The following is a 16,259-nucleotide window of genomic DNA, read 5'->3' as shown; positions in this document are numbered from 1 at the left end:
CACACACACACACACACACACACACACACACACACACACACACACACTCCCATCCCATATTCCAACTTTTTGGAATAGTCACTTGCCTCAACAGGAAAAACGGAGCTACCAGAGGTTAAAAAGAGGTAAAGAAAATATCACATGAGAACTGCGATTGGGGCTGTGGGGGTAGGGAGGAGGCATTTGTCTGTTACAGAGTGTCTGTAGTGTCTGTCCCCACTGAACATAGCAGGGCTATGGCGAGCTCCTGACCCTGATGCATGACAGCCCCCCACCCCTCCACAGCCCAGACAAAGAGAGGGCTCAATGCCCCTCAAAGGCAACCACAGAGCAGAAATGTGATAAACTCATCCAAATGATTGCTTTTTGGCCCTTACACAACATGCCCCCGGTGTGAATCTAAAAGCAATTAAATCATTCCAGCTGGGAGTCCAATGACATGTTGTTTAAAAAGTCTTCTGAGAAATATCCCTCTTCAGAAAACGATGTGCACAAAAGAAACAATAGCCACTCTTCTTCCTTCCGTTTTTTTTAAGTTATAAAAAGCATTTAAAAGATATATATGCAGCTGATTTAGCAACAAGCCTTCACCAAGGTCTCCTCCTCAAAGGACTCAGAAAAGCCGAGGTAAATTCATTCCAAAGGCATTTATTAATTCCTCTAGTCTACCTCACTTACCCCCTGGAAAAAATAACCAATTATGAGAGCTTAAGAAAAATCTAGGCATTTCAAATATCAACTTGTAATATAAATACCCACAAAGCAGTGTTTTGATTGTGTTGTTTGGTTTCCGAATAGTCATTACCTAAGGGCTCTATTTTTAGAATCATTTGAGATTCTGTATATGTAAGAGTATTTTGGAAACTCTGATGTGCTATTGAAATAGAAGTTGCTGGAAGCATTGTTATTGTAACCCTTGAGTGCTAACCCAAGGTTAAAAGCTCATGTGATGCTGTCCAAATCATTTCAGATTATGTATTTTAATAAACAAATCCATTTCCATTAGGATGTTCAGTGGATTACAAATGAGCACATTAGAGTCCCGTGTAATGTTTGCAAAACAAAACATCTGCCTGGGGACAGCAGACTCTTGCAGGAAACTACTGGCATCAGGATTCCTGCTCGGAGGAAGAATGGTACAGTCTCAGGCCCATGTGGAAGCTGATGGCAGGACACTGTGGATGGTGTGTGTGTCCTCTCCTGCCACCTCTGCCATGAGGCCAGATGTCCTGGCTCCATGTCCAGAGCCACTCTCCTCCTCTGTGGAGAAACAAGATGAAACAGGACACCCCTGGCAGTCTGGGTTCTAGGTTCTTCAGCTAGCTGCTGAAATAAAGCTGCTCTCCTTGAAATGTGGCCTAATTAAAATTTTGGCCAAACCCGCCCCAGTAGTAAAGCACCAGTTTTCCACACTTTGTTTTCTGTGTGTTCATCTCCCCACATTTCAGCAGGGGTGATCCCTCTGGGGAGGATACAGATGTTGCTAGATTTCCTGACACGCCTCAACAGCTTGAGCATATAAAATAGGGAAAAGCACAAATCTGATAAGAGAAATACCCTGTAATGGAGAAGTAAGTCACAAAACAACCAGCTTGCTCTCCCCTTTCTCTTGTGAAAGATTAACAATTCTGAGCAGTTGCTTGAATACACAATCGTGATGCCCTCACCCAGGTTCTTCCTGCAAGAAAACCTATTTTAACACCTGTGCCTTCTTCACGCAAGTCAGAAACCAAACCATGCCAAAAGGACACGAAGATCATCTGCCTCTACATTTTAATGTTTTCAAAAAATGAGGGAGTAAAACTGAGGTGTGAGGAAGGAAGACTGAGCTCTCACCTTCTTAACTATATCCAAACCGTTCTTCCCATGCAGCCAGAGAACTTATTTTCATCTAAAGCATAGCTCGTGTTTTGCTTCTATTCACGAAGAGCACTCCAAAATCAGGGAACAGGGGTAAGGGCAGAGCATCACAGCTTCCTGAGGTCGCAGGTACAGCACGGCCTGGCTCAGGTGCCTTGTCTGGTGGTACAATGTGGGGCTAGTGGGTTTATACTGAAGAACAGGTGGTAGGTGCTTATGCAAGAGAAAATGCTAGTTGCAGGGCTAAGCCAGGACCTGGGCCTCCATGGCAGTTCCACAGTACCTGATGTGGCCTGAGATGTGGTGCTCTCCAGGACTCTTTCCTCTGTCTGCAGTTCTGAAGAGGCCTTCTTCAGGTTCAGAAAATTGCTAACCTCTTTTCTGACAGCACCTGCAGAGCTCCAAGCTTGATTAGATTTGCAAGGCACTGGTGCCTGATTGCCTTTTTATTGCAAGGAACCCTCTATAGGAAGATCTGTTTCATTTTATGTTATGTCACATTTAAATAAATACTCCCTTTGATGACTGATGGATACTCATAATGAAATCCCATTATAAGAAATTTCTAGGAATTCTGCTCTAAATTTAAAGAGAAATGGACCTCAGTGAAATTTTACAGGAAAGAACTTTTAGCTGCCATGGGAACTGTTGCCAACATTTGATCTGCATTTATTACACATGAAAACAAAGCTCTAGGTGATCCCAGCAGTCTGACCACTTGGAGGATTCTTGTGTAAACCACTGGTGTCAACTGAGATTATTACTGACTTTCAGCAACTCAACCTTTGCTTGGAGGATGCAACAGTACACCAGTTTTCCTAAGGGTTATAAAAGAATGAAGAAAAAGTATAGATAGCAATGTAAATGGGGTTGAAGACAGGGTGGGATATAAATGTTTTAATCTGGACAAGTCACTATTATCTCAGGGAAAGAAGAATGGATTACAGGGACAAAATTTTAGCTGGGAACCTTCACCCAGCTGAATAGTGATCTTCGAAATGTCATTTTCCTTGAACATACGACAATGGCTGCCATCCACCATTAGAGATCTGAATGGCTCTACTGTCGCCCATGATACAGCCTGTTTCCTTATGCTGGGATATAAATGAATCAATGAATGGACAAATTAATGCTAATCTATTCTATCATGCTGATTTCACAGAAGTAGAAATTAAGAATCAGAGAAGCTAAGTAAATACCTTGCCCAAGAACACACAGCTAATGAGTAGCTAAAAAAAGGCATGCAACTAAGTTCCTGATGACTGTTCGATGGTGGCAAAGACATTCCTAGGAAATGAACAGACAAAAATGACAACAAATACGCATATTGAGCAACATGGCATTATAGTGTAATTTTAATTATCTAGAAATGGTTGAGGAAGTAGCAACGTTGGGCATGAGAATATTCCACAGCTGAGAATGTTTAATTTTGAAAGAATGCTACACTTCGGTTTTTATCAATTTTGGATGAGACGATCAATAATTTCCTTCTCTACTGTTGAAAATAGTAACTTTAGAAATACTCTTATGTTCAATTAGCACCTCTTGCCTGAGGGATTACTCCCAATATCACAAGTGTTTGCTTTAATAAACTGACCTAAGTTTGTTTCCTTGTCATCTGCCTTGATATAAAAGCGGATGTGAAATAGACTGGGGAAGACAGCACAGCTACCCAGCTACTGAGAGCTCAGTGTTTTTCTACAATACTGCCTGAACCTGAGGCTGACATTAGCTTTCTTCAAAGCTGACTTTGGTTGCACGAAACCACCATGTTCCCCCTGGATCATTTGAAATCGGAGGAGCATTCCAAGTGGCCTGTATATTACTAAGCTGGCTTTATTCCATTCCCTCCACTGGCGTCATAAGGAAGCACTGACATCCTGTGGATTGTTACTCTTTGGCTTCCAAGGCCATTCAAGCCATGTGGCAACAGCAGGAAGGACTCTGCAGAGACCTATATCCCAGGTAGTAGCTTGTGGGAATTTTTTCTTTTCATATGACTTCACAAAAGACTTGGTACTCAGATGCCTACAAAGTGACAACAAATACACAAAACCCATAAATATACACAAAAGCTACAAAATGTCTTAATGGAGCCCCAATGATCACACCATCCCCCCCTTAAGGACCTTGGTATATGGGTGTGAGGTGGGTGGCAGGACACAAAGTTGCGGGGGGGAGCACACATAAGACAAGGGAGACAAGTCACACAGGTAGCATCACCAAGTGACAGGGAATGACAAAGATGAATGAGACGCTGAAACCTGTTTCATCAGGAGAAACACACGGATAGACCTGAATGTCTTCCGACATTTCTGACAGATGTGCCGGGAGACATCATCTCCCGTTAGCTCCCTGTGGGTAGATCCTATTGCCGTGTTCATCTGTGCTATCTTTCACAGCACTTACGTCAGCACAGGGACTTACATTTTTCTCATTTATACAGAAGTTAATCTTATTTGATTTAGGAGAGAAAAGGTAACTCCATAAATGGTTAATATCATTCACCATTGTTAACATGGCAAAGATTATATGATTCTATTTCTGCACTTATCACAATAAAATGAGTTTGAGCTCTCTCCAAATCCTCCACAAATACAGCAATTTCGGGAACATGTAAACACGAAATCTTTCCTAACACTTACGGGTATTCACATTTGCTAAAAACTCACAAATTCTGTAGGAAAAATTCTAGTGGAGTTGGTTTTGTGCTTGTCTCTTTGACTTGCACAGGAAATGGAATTTTTCTGACCAGGTTAAGATCTAAAAAATGCCCAGGCACAGCAATAAAAAGAAAACCTCAGACTAACTAAGATTCAAACTTCCCTATGACGCTGCCGAAGAGCAATGAATTACACTGCAGAGGGACATGCCCAGGAAGTGAGTGCCTGCTCCAGGAATGGGCAGGCCTAACAGAGACTGAACAGGGAAACGGCTGGGGACTCTGGACAACAGAATGGGACAGCAGGAAGGACTGCAGTCTGGACAGATCTAAATACAGGTCCCTTGGGCCTGCAACAATCTCCCCATCAAACTTCCCCTGAAGTTTAGGTGCAGGCAAACAGATTGCACAGCCCCATGGCTTCTCCCAAGATGGTAGTTCTGGGACTCTGCTGGCTTGAAATCAAAGAAAACCCATTCACAACTCAAATACAACATAATCAAAATGGTAGAGGCTTGGAGGCTGGGGGCAGGGCTAATCACAGATGACATCAATCTGATTAAAGTTATAAGCCAGCTGCTCAGGGATGTGAGAAGGGCCTTTCAGTTTGGTTATCTACAAGTCTCAGAAAAGGAAGCACAGAAAGGTTTGTATGTTTCAGTAAAGTTAGTCCCCTCACTAAGCCCAGCTGGTTTGGGTATGCTTCCTGCAGCTCCTCTATCTGATGCTGTGACTCTATTGTAAAAGACAGGATGACAGAACAGACGGGGAGAAAGAAGGACAGCAAGGAGGGCAAGGGCACAACTCAGAAACGGCAGTAGGGGGTGGGTGTGTCGGTGCTTACCCAAGACCACTCATTCCACCTAGTCCTCCCAGCCTGGAGCCAGGATTCACACTATCCTACCAGCCCCTCACCCAGAGACATCAAAATTCATGAGGGGACAAAAACGTCCCAACACTGTTTCTGGAAATACCTGAACTAACAAGCATTACATTTTTAATTTTAAAATTAAAAAAATTTTTAAATAAAATTTGAAATTTTAAAAAATAAAAAATGAAAAACAATCTCCTAAGATTTTTGAAACTCAGAAATTTATCTGTGTAAATGCACAGAGATATGTATCTATAGATAGTTACACTTTCCTTGACTCCCAGTGGCAATGACAGTGGTCAATGTAGAATCATTATGCCCTCCTTTAGGTCAGAGCTCAGCCTATCCCTTCACCCTCATTCCATCCCTTTCTTTCATATGCTCCGTGTAACATGCTGCCAGACAGTCACTGCCCCTGCACATATCTAAGATCCATGCAGATAATGATTCTTAACATTAAAAACTGAATCCATGAGAAAACTCAGCATGTGAATCCAATGTCTCTAAATCAAGCTCAAACACTGGAAAACAAAGGAGTTAGCAACCCCAGTACAATTGCACTAGTATACATGGGATTAACTCAACTGATCAAGACATCGGATAAATTCACCTGCCCAATCAGCATAAAAGGGTGAAAAACAACTTATGAAAGGGACCCAACCCGATACTACACTGATGAAACAGATTTCTATCATACAGCATACAGAAGATAACAGATGAGGGTAATTTCATGTTTTGTTCCTATTTCTTTAACTCTTCAATCTCTATTAAACAAAAAAGAAAACTAGAAAATTCCTTCACAAGAAAAAGTTCTCTAGAAGTTTCCTTTCTATCCATATTTCAAAAACTACTTATTCAGGTTTCAAGCAGAGGCTCCAAAATGATAAATTCCTGGTGTATTCTCAGTAATTCTGTTGTCTCTCACCATCAACACAAACTCAAAAGATTATAAAGTCATTACCTTTCCACAAATCATCCCCTTCCTAATTCCTATTCAATTACCTTCACCCCCACCTCCGCAGGTCCCTGGGAAAAGCTATGCCACTGTATCTTCTCAAGTTCAGGTTCACATCAGCTGTTGCCTGGATGGAACTCTCTGAATACAATAATTTTTTCCCTTATTTCAGACTAAAGTCTGCTACCAAAGGAATCATTCAGAACTTGACATATTTCCTCTTACTCCCACATCTAAAATCATCAACAGTTTCCTATTCTGTTATTAGAATTCTTTCTCGTGCCCACGTCTTTCCAGGTGACCAAAGAGTAGACCTCCACACTGGCGGAACAACAGGCAACAGTCCCCAAAACAGGCATTATTCTGCATCGCTCTGTTTGCGATGTTCTTCCTCCTTAGAAATTACATCTGTACACTAATACCTGCATTCCAATTCACATATGCAGCTCTCTTCCAACCACCCAGATGCCCTGATGATCACAGCTGCAGGTGACAACCTTTTCCCGAAAGGTTAAAATGCAGTTACATTTTGTATTTGCCCCATCTCCCCAATTAAACCACAAGTCCTTAAAAAGAGATCGCACTCTCTACTATGCAGATGTGTCACCTAAACACAATCAAAAGCAAGAGGCAAGCCAGATGAACAATTAAGTGGACAGAGCAGAAATGCCCAACAATAATGAAAGCTAGACAGAGATTTCAATCATGTCTAAGCTGTGCTTGTCCTGAGCCTCTATTTCCCACTGAATCCAGAAAGGCAAATGATAGCTCAGTGCACAGGCACCAAGGAGAAAAACGAGCAGCTCTCCTTTGCCTCAATCACTTAAAGACAGCACTGATTTTCCACCATTTGTAGACAAGGCTTCTCTATCTTACAGGGTCTAGTGGGTCCTAAGTAAAATATGTCTAGTGGAGTAGCTGATAGGAGGGCAACAGAAAACAGCCATATCTCCTGACTCCCATTCTCTTTGCTTCCCTCCTCTTTCTTTCCTCTTTTTTTTTTTTTTTTTTTAAGACAGAGTCTCGCTCTGTCGCCCAGGCTGGAGTGCAGTGGCACGATCTCGGCTCACTGCAACCTCTGCCTCCTGGCTTCGCGCCATTTCTCCTGCCTCAGCCTCTCGAGTAGCTGGGACTACAGCGGCACGCCACCATGCCCAGCTAATTTACGTATTTTTAGTAGAGACGGGGTTTCACCATGTTGGCCATGATGGTCTCGATCTCTTGACCTCGTGATCTGGCCACCTCCAGCCTCCCAAAGTGCTGGGATTACAGGCGTGAGCCACCTCACCCGGCCTCTTTCCTCTTTTCTTACTCTCATTCCCCCACTCAGTGCAATTCCAATTAGTTCAGGACTACCTCTGTGCTGCCTTTGAAATCACTCCTTTTTATACCTATTCTACATCCTCCAATGTCTACTGGACAACCTTTGGTCAGGGAATTGCCTACAATTACAACCTCACTGTGCATTTCCCCTTGAAGTTATTTTCCTTTAAGAAGTCCTCATCATCGATGCCCGCTTTATGTTTTCAGGGCACAACTCCATTTAAGTCCCTTCTCTATTGAAAAACCACAAGGTGGCCAGGCACAGTGGCTCACGCCTGTAATCCCAGCACTTTGGGAGGCCGAGGTAGGCGGATCACGAGGTCAGGAGATCAAGACCATCCTGGCTAACATGGTGAAACACGATCTGTACTAAAAATACAAAAAATTAGCCAGGCGTGGTGGTGGGGGCCTGTAGTCCCAGCTACTCGGGAGGCTGAGGCAGGACAATGGTGTGAACCCAGGAGGCAGACCTGTCAGTGAGCCGAGATCACACCAATGCACTCCAGCCTGGGCGACAGAGCGAGACTCCGTCACAAAAGAAAGAAAGGAAAAGCAAGGACGGACGGACGGACAGACGGAAGGAGGAGGGAGGGAGGGAGGGAGGGAGGGAAAGAAAAGAAAAGAAAAAGACAAGACAAGACAAGAAAAGAGGAAAAGGAAAAGGAAAAGAAAAGACAGACCACTAGGCGCTTTCTATAGCCAACTTATTCACATAAGATGAGTTTCCTCGCTGTGATACTCAAGCTTTTGTTCCTGCCTTTTATCCTCCTCCTCCACATTATACACGCAAGGGGAAAATCAGTCCACTTCAGAATGTATGTGCAATTCCATACGAGGAATGATAATTTTCTTCCTACACCATATCCATCTGCTAAAATCACATTACTAATTAAAGGGGGGCACAGATGTTGTTTCACCTAATCTTCTTGACCATCCATGTAGATCTGGTCTTTTCCTGTTCCCATGCCTGTTTATCTACAGCTCTTATAGAATTTACCATCATCTCCACATCATCAGAGTATCTGCACTCACCTAGAACACCCTGGACTACAATAATCCCTTTGCCCATGAAGTGTCTGGCCCTGGAGAAGTACCCAGAACGAGCTTCGCCTTCATCTCATCCCTTCTCAGCAGAGGCTCTCTTCCAGCTCTCACCCAAAGCTTTAGATTTCTTGTTATCCAAGTTCAACGGTGGACCTACCATGCCCGTTGTGAACATGTTTGTGGGTTTTTCCTTTCCTGGGGGTCGACTGGCATGAAGATGAAGCATTGTTGGTGGCTGTTTTGACGTCTTCTGTCTCATCATCTTCCTCCTCGACTTCCTCCTCATCCTGAGAGCTTCCGAAATACACCATGCTGTTGGGCAGCGCAGGAGAACCTGGTGGAATAAGAAAAACAGCTCATAAACACAGGCCTTGACCCTCGCCCTTTCCAGAAGGAACACCACAATGAAGACAAAACCGAGGAGAAAAAAACAAAGCAACTGATCTCTACTGCCATTTTAAATTTATTTTTCAAATACTCCCAAGATCATCTGTGCCTTTTGAACGTATTTCAAGCAAAATCCCCCAGCAGGAAGAAGATGCAAAACAGAACAAATAAGGATTTTTAAAATCTCACCTGAATAACTCTTGAGAAAAAAAAACAAACACATCCAAGGATGGAACAAAAAAAATAATAAAATAAAAACACCTACCCACTGCTGAGGAAGAGAGATTACTCTAATAGACTTAAAAAAAAAAAAAAAATCAAAGAAAAGACAATTAGAGAAGCTAGAAGTAAAAACAATATAACATTTCATTATATAAAATCAGTGTGTTGTATTCATAAGGAATATTCATTCCTTATGGTGGATATGAAATCCCCAACTTCCAATGGTTTTGGAAGCTACTTTGATGTCCTGATTACGTTAACTGGATGCAAAAATCACCCAAATAAATTCCTACGCTGCACTAAATAAAAGTGCTGAATTTGAAATAAAAAATAAAAAAAATAAACCTCCCAACAGGGGAACCAACCTCCTCACCCTTACCCTTTTACATCTTAACCTCTCATCCTCAAAGGTTCTCATTCCAGATTTTAAAGTAACAAAAAAAAAAAAAGCTCAATATCATTATTTTTCTAGACAGGGTCTCACTCTGTTGCCCAAGCTGACTACAGTGGCACCATCACAGCTCACCGCACCCTTTACTGGGCCAAGCAATCCTGTAGCTGGAGCTACAGGCGCGCACCACCACACCTAGTAATTTTTTGTAATTTTTGTAGAGACGGAGTCTCGCTATGTTGCCCAAGTTGGTCTGAAACTTCTGGACTCAAACGATCCTCCTGCCTTGGCCTCCCAAAGTGCTGGGATTGCAGGCATGAGCCCCCATGCCCACTCTTAGGCTCAATATTCAAAAAAAAAAAAAAAAAAAAAAAAAAAAAAAAAAAAGCACAACATAGTTCTTATTTATCAAACAAAGGCAATTCAGGAGATGAAACAATCAAGTCATTAGTATATTGTTTGGAACCAGAGGCTTCTAAAACACAAACAAAATCCCATTCAGTCTAATAGTAAAAGAACTAGTAAATACAAAATTCATGTCTTCTCTTGCCTGCCTGCCTATGAATGAGCTAAAAACACTCTAGTAACATCAACGAAGAGACAAATCACCAATTCACTCTCCTACCTAAATACAGATCTCAAAGATCTCAAGGTTTAAACACACAGTTAAAACCATTTCTGTCCGGCTTCGGAACTATATGCTCAGTGACAAGGAAATGGAAAACGAGCAGTATAAGGAGCTGAGATGGCAAACCAAGCACCCATCTCCCCAAAATGCAAAGACTATGTGGGACCTTCAACCCCTTCCTTTTCTTATAGGCATCTTCATGACCTATCAATGTTCAAAAACCCCCCAAATTATGTGAACCACATTACTGAGTGGATATGCAACTGCAAAGGGATGCAGTCGGCAAAAAGACCCTCTGTAGATAGAAGATTTCAACTTGGTCTTACAAAAGCCATTTTGATGTTGATTGTCTCCATTTAGAAGTAGATTCTGGACAGAAAGAAGGTTCTTAAACCTGACACAGACTTTGGGGATAGACTTTTGGGGAAAATCAAATAGAAGAGGCAGTAAAATAAACAGGAGAAAGGGAAAAAAGTATCTATCCACATTTCCACTGGACCAAAATATATGCTCCATCTAAATGGTTTTACAATTAGTACAAGACTGACTGACTAGGAAAAAAGGAGGCTAATTAGCATGGTTTTCAGTATGGTATCAATATTCATGGGTATAGACAGGTTATCTAATCAAATATAACAATCTTTTTTGATGCCTCTTCCCTAAATCTACCTTTATAAGTATTTATGAATAAACAGGAGTAACTACAGCACTCAAAAAATGTTCAAATTATTTTACTATCGATCTAACATATGCTGTCAGTCATACTATTAGCAGAGAACTTGTAAGCCTTAGACTCTGCCATTAAATTTCCCTCTCTTAAAAGGAGATAGGATAAGTTCAATAGTTCCTTCCAGATAAAAATATCCATGCTTAATTTATTTTAAAGAACAGCCTTCCTATACTGTATCCTGGAGGCAATGACTAGCAGCTGAAATCCAAACCATGGATTGGTATAAAAACAGCAGGTTCTTGTGTAGATCTTTCTTATAGTAACTTCTGCAGCCAATTCAACCATTTGTCAGAGGGAAACAGTAACAGGAGAAGCAGGAGGGACTGAAAGTTACAGGCATGTATTTCAAGAGGAGAGCCATCACCCCCCCAGCCTTCCTCTTTCCCCTCAGTTGCAAAGGCAATAAACTCCACAAATGAGGCCATGTGGGAGCAATATAAAAATACAGCAATAAGGCTGGGCGCAGGGGCTCACGCCTGTAATCCCAGCACTTTGGGAAGCCGAGGTGGGTGGACCACCTGAGGTCAGGAGTTCGAGACCAGCCTGGCCAATATGGTGAAACCCCATCGCTACTAAAAATACAAAAACTAGCTGGGCATGCTGATGCATGTCTGTAATCCCAGCTACTCGGGAGGCTGAGACAGGAGAATCACTAGAACCTGGCAGGCAAAGGTTGCAGTGAGCCAAGATCATGCCACTGCACTCCAGGCTGGGCAAGAGAACAAGGTTCCATCTCCAAAAAAAAAAAATACAGCAATAAGATCCGATAAAAATATTCTAAGATTCAAAGAGAATCAGGTAAAAATCCATGTGAAGCACATTAGAAATAAGGAATTAACTTCGACTTAACAGGATCTGTTGAGGATTTTTTTAAAAACTCAAACATTAGAGAAGCAGCATGAAGCAACTATCACATTCCTTACACTCAAGATGTTGAGAGAAAGGGTGAGGATTGAGTTTATGTTAGGGTGACGATTGAGTTTATGTTGCAAAGAACTAAAACGGAGAAAACATCTAGACGCTCAGTTCAGCATCCAGACTTTGTTGATATCCACAAAGGATAATATATTGTTTTTGAGAGAAGGAATCACTCTGTCGCCCAGGCTGGAATGCAGTGGTGTGATCATGACTCACTACAGCCTCAACCTCGTGGCCACAAGTGATCCTCCCACCTCAGCCTCCTGTAGCTGGGACTACAGGTGCACACCACCAAACCCAGATAAATTTTTTATTTTTTGTATGAATGGGGTCTCACTACGTTGCCGAGGCTTGTCTCGAACTCCTGACCTCAAGTGATCTTCCCACCTGATCTCCCATAGCACTGGGATTACAGGATTGAGCCACCATGCCCGGCCCATAGATGATAATTTTTTAACAAAAACAGAAAAAAACCAATATTATGAATGGATTTGTTTTAATGGCTCCTCGGCAAATACAAACACGTGATGTGACCTGCTGAGTGCTGGGAAAGAAAGTGAGGGGCTAAAATAGAAGAAATGTAAGATTAGAAATAGAAGACCAGTGAGGAAGAAGGGCAATTCTGAGGAACTTGCTCTCAAAGTAAAACCTTATAATAGTAGTAAGTCCCTCTGATGGAACTGGCCCTGAAGTCAGAGGTGAGAAAGAACACGATTTCTTCTACATATGGGGACACAGGAAAAAAGGATTGTTTTCAACCTAGATGGATGATTCTGCGTCTATTCAGGTAATTGGCATGTTGGTCTGGATCTAAAGGTAAAGCATCAACAAAGAAAAATGGGTAATGAAGGATTCGTAAATCAGATGGGGAATCAGGAGGTAATATGTTGAATGGAAGGAAGACTGGGAAAAGGGAAAGTGTAGGAAAGGGATTGAAGCAGAATAAAAATGAACTCCAAGGGAGGAAGTCAGGTAACCACCACCAGAGTGCCCTTAGTTCAGAGGTTAAGCTTGTACTCCTTCTTCTCACTGGTGGGTACCCCACAAGCACAACACTGTCACCCTAAGCCTGGATATGGCCTGACTGTCCTCCTTGGCATCATCCTCCAAGGGCCATGGCCAATCCATCACCCATCCACCAGGGGGAGCACTCATGAACAATCAGCATCTCCCCTAGAAGGAACAGACCTCCAGAATTTGGCCGGGCACCCTCATACCTGTCCATCTCATCAACCTCATAGACAAACTGAAGTAGGTACAAAAGAATAAAGCCAATGGAGTCTAATGCTGCACATGCCAATGCTCTGTCACCACGTGGTTGCTGTAAATCCCTCTAAGAATCCTGCTGGCATGTCAACTTGTAAAATCACAGAGGGGTCAAACTGGCATTCCAGACCCAGAGAAGCCACAGAATTGGTAAAAACGAAGCCAAAGTAGGTTCTTTTTTTCTCCTTGAGACAAATGCAGTAAGATCATCTCATATTTCATGCCAAAGTAAAAATGATCACAGTGATAGAAAAGGACTAATATCTAGAAAATAGCTAAATAACAACCTCAAATGTATAAGACACAAAGCATCCGAGAAGTAAAATTAATTAAGACATTTATATAAAGAGCATTTATTTCCTCTTTACCTAGATACAAGCTTGATTATCACATTTAGAAATAAATGCAGAGAAAGAAGAATCTGCTCGATACAAACAGGATGAAAGAAAGGATATTTCAAACCCCTCAAGGCAGATAGCAGCCCAGGGTGTTTATCACTGGAGACAACTATTGCATATTTCTCAGTATGAAACGGGTGAATGGATGCATTATGCAATTATATTGTACTGAGTCGGTAGAAACTTCGTATCTAGCAGACGTAGCTGAAAACAGAACAGGCTGGGCGGGGAGGCTCATACCTGTAATCCCAGCATTTTGGGAGGTCAAGGCAGAAGGATCACCTGACGTGAGGAGTTCGAGACTAGCCTGGCCCACATGGCGAAACTCCATCTCTACTAAAAAATATAAAAATTAGCTGGGTATGGTGGCAGATGCCTGTAATCCCAGCTACTAGGGAGGCTGAGGCAGGAGAATCACTTGAACCTGGGAGGCAGAGGTTGCAGCGAGCTGAAACTGCGCCACTGCACTCCAGCCTGGGCTACAGAGTGAGACTCTGTCTCAAAGAAAAAAAAAAAAAAAGAAAAAAAAAGGAAACATAACAGTGTGTTTTTAAATTTTTCATTTAAAATAGCTTGTAACTTAATAGATTCTGGCACATAAGGGGTCAGCTTCGTATCTAGACATTTTATTAGGGAAATTTTTCTTCTCTAAATGTCAGATGAAGCAATGTTTTGAAAAGCTCATTGTGGGTCCAGGATTCACAAAAATGGGAATGGAGCTAGCTACAAGGTTGAAAACAACAGGAAGAGAGACATGAAGACAGGCAATTCACAACTTGAAAATACTTTCTAAAAAGAGGCCTTCCCCTTTCCACAGCAACACTCACCTACAACCTGCTGTGAAACACCAGTAAGGATGGTGAAAACAAGGCAGGCTTAGAAAGGGCTCTGCTGGCCGCGCTCGGTGGCTCACGCTTGTAATCCCAGCATTTTGGGAGGCCGAGGCAGGTGGATCACCTGAGGTCAGGAGTTCATGACCAGCCTGCCTAACATGGTGAAACCCCACTACTAAAAATACAAAAAATCAGTGGGGTGTGGTGGCAGGCACCTTGTAATCCCAGCTACTCAGGAGGCTGAGACAGGAGAATCACTTTAACCCGGGAGGCAGAGGTTGTAGTGAGCTGAGATTGCGTCATTGCCCTCCAGCTTGGGCAACAAGAGGACAACTCCACCTCAAAAAAAAAAAAAAAAGAAAGAAAGAAAGAAAAGAAAAGACAAGACAGAAAGGGCTCCGCAACCCCACATGACCTTGCGTTCTCAGGGGTGGACTCTGCACGGCAAAAATACCAGCTCCATTCGTATTAATTAGCAAGCGAGAGAGGCTGACTTCTCACATGGAACACCACGTCGTATCTCTCCTTTACAAACTCTCATTTTAGAAAAGTAACAACAAAAGGTGTGTATGTTTTAGAGGTTTGGGAATTGTGTGGGATTTTTTTCAGGGGGAGCAGGGGAAGACTTTATGGGTGGTCATTATAAAAGTATAGTCAGTGTAGACAGTTTCCTATTAAAATTACAGGCAGATTTTCTCTCCCGATTATTCAAGTGCATTAGCAAATGTAAAAAAAAAATCTGAACTTGGATCAGATAAGAGCAATCAGAGTACGGAATGCATCTGCTCTTTGCCAAAGCCGTATTTCATTACTTTTCAGAATTAGCTGGCAATGTCTCCACAATATTTACTGAAGTGCAAACCAAATGTTTTCATCTGGACAAAAATCAAACTGTGGTATGTTACAACCACAACAGAGATCATTTTAATCCAAAAGCTTGCTTTCTCTAATTTAGGCTGTGGTTTCTATAAAATTGGATTCTTCTCTATGAATCATGTACACAGACAAGCCCTCCTGCCCATTATCTTCCCTCCCTCGACCAGTTCTTGATCTTAAGCAGCCAAACATCGCTTGGCTGTATTTTGGAAAGACCCTAAAGGGATTCCCTGTGCACTGTCATTTAGCTGGAGAGTCAAATTCTATTGCTTGACCCAATTACCATGGGGCTGGCCCACTGAGTTTGTGTTTCATCTTCGGGATACATAAACAGAATGAAAAGTAATAAACTCCGACTATCAAATTAAGAAACAAAACTTCAAAGTGAGCTAGCAGGGACTTGGGCAATGGATAGAAGATGAAAGAAGTCACAGAAGAAAGCAGTTGCACCCAAATACCCTAGTGCATCAATCTACGTATGTATGTACCAAGCACTGTTTGAAGCACCAGAGACTCAAACAGGGCAGCTGTCTACATTCATCTCACACATTCATGCATGCACGACATGTAAACACAAACTTCCCTAAAAGACTTTGGGACAAATATAACATGTCCAATGCCAATCTCTGCCCGTTCCTGGTCTGACTTTACAACTTATTAGGGAAGAAATTAAAACAGAATTTCCAATTCGCTTTCATTTGCCTACCACCCTAAAAGTATTTGCCAGATCCAGATACTCCATGTGCTATTATTATCTGTAAGGTGACTTGCATTCATGTCTTAAATAATTTATCTCCATTATATCAAGACAAACTTACTATCAGTTGCCCTAAAGGAAAGGTAATGGTTAAAATTAAAATGAAAGTAAAACGTTCACTTAATGTCCTTTCTGGCA

General features: G+C 42.1%; 1 protein-coding gene across 5 annotated transcripts in view; it reads right to left on the bottom strand.

The window, feature by feature from the left end:
- JARID2 (jumonji and AT-rich interaction domain containing 2) overlaps positions 1-16,259 on the bottom strand; it is a 277,505-nt gene that overhangs the window by 45,790 nt on the left and 215,456 nt on the right. For all 5 annotated transcript variants that reach the window (XM_058432446.1, XM_032141133.2, XM_058432447.1 and 2 more), the window contains one exon: positions 8,873-9,049. In XM_058432446.1, coding sequence (XP_058288429.1) covers positions 8,873-9,049 — 177 coding nt within the window. The remainder of the gene's footprint in view (positions 1-8,872; positions 9,050-16,259) is intronic.

The sequence above is a fragment of the Hylobates moloch genome, unplaced genomic scaffold (assembly GCF_009828535.3).
Source record: "Hylobates moloch isolate HMO894 unplaced genomic scaffold, HMol_V3 SCAFFOLD_20, whole genome shotgun sequence".
Lineage (NCBI taxonomy): Eukaryota > Metazoa > Chordata > Mammalia > Primates > Hylobatidae > Hylobates > Hylobates moloch.
This window is presented reverse-complemented; position numbering and strand designations above follow the sequence as displayed.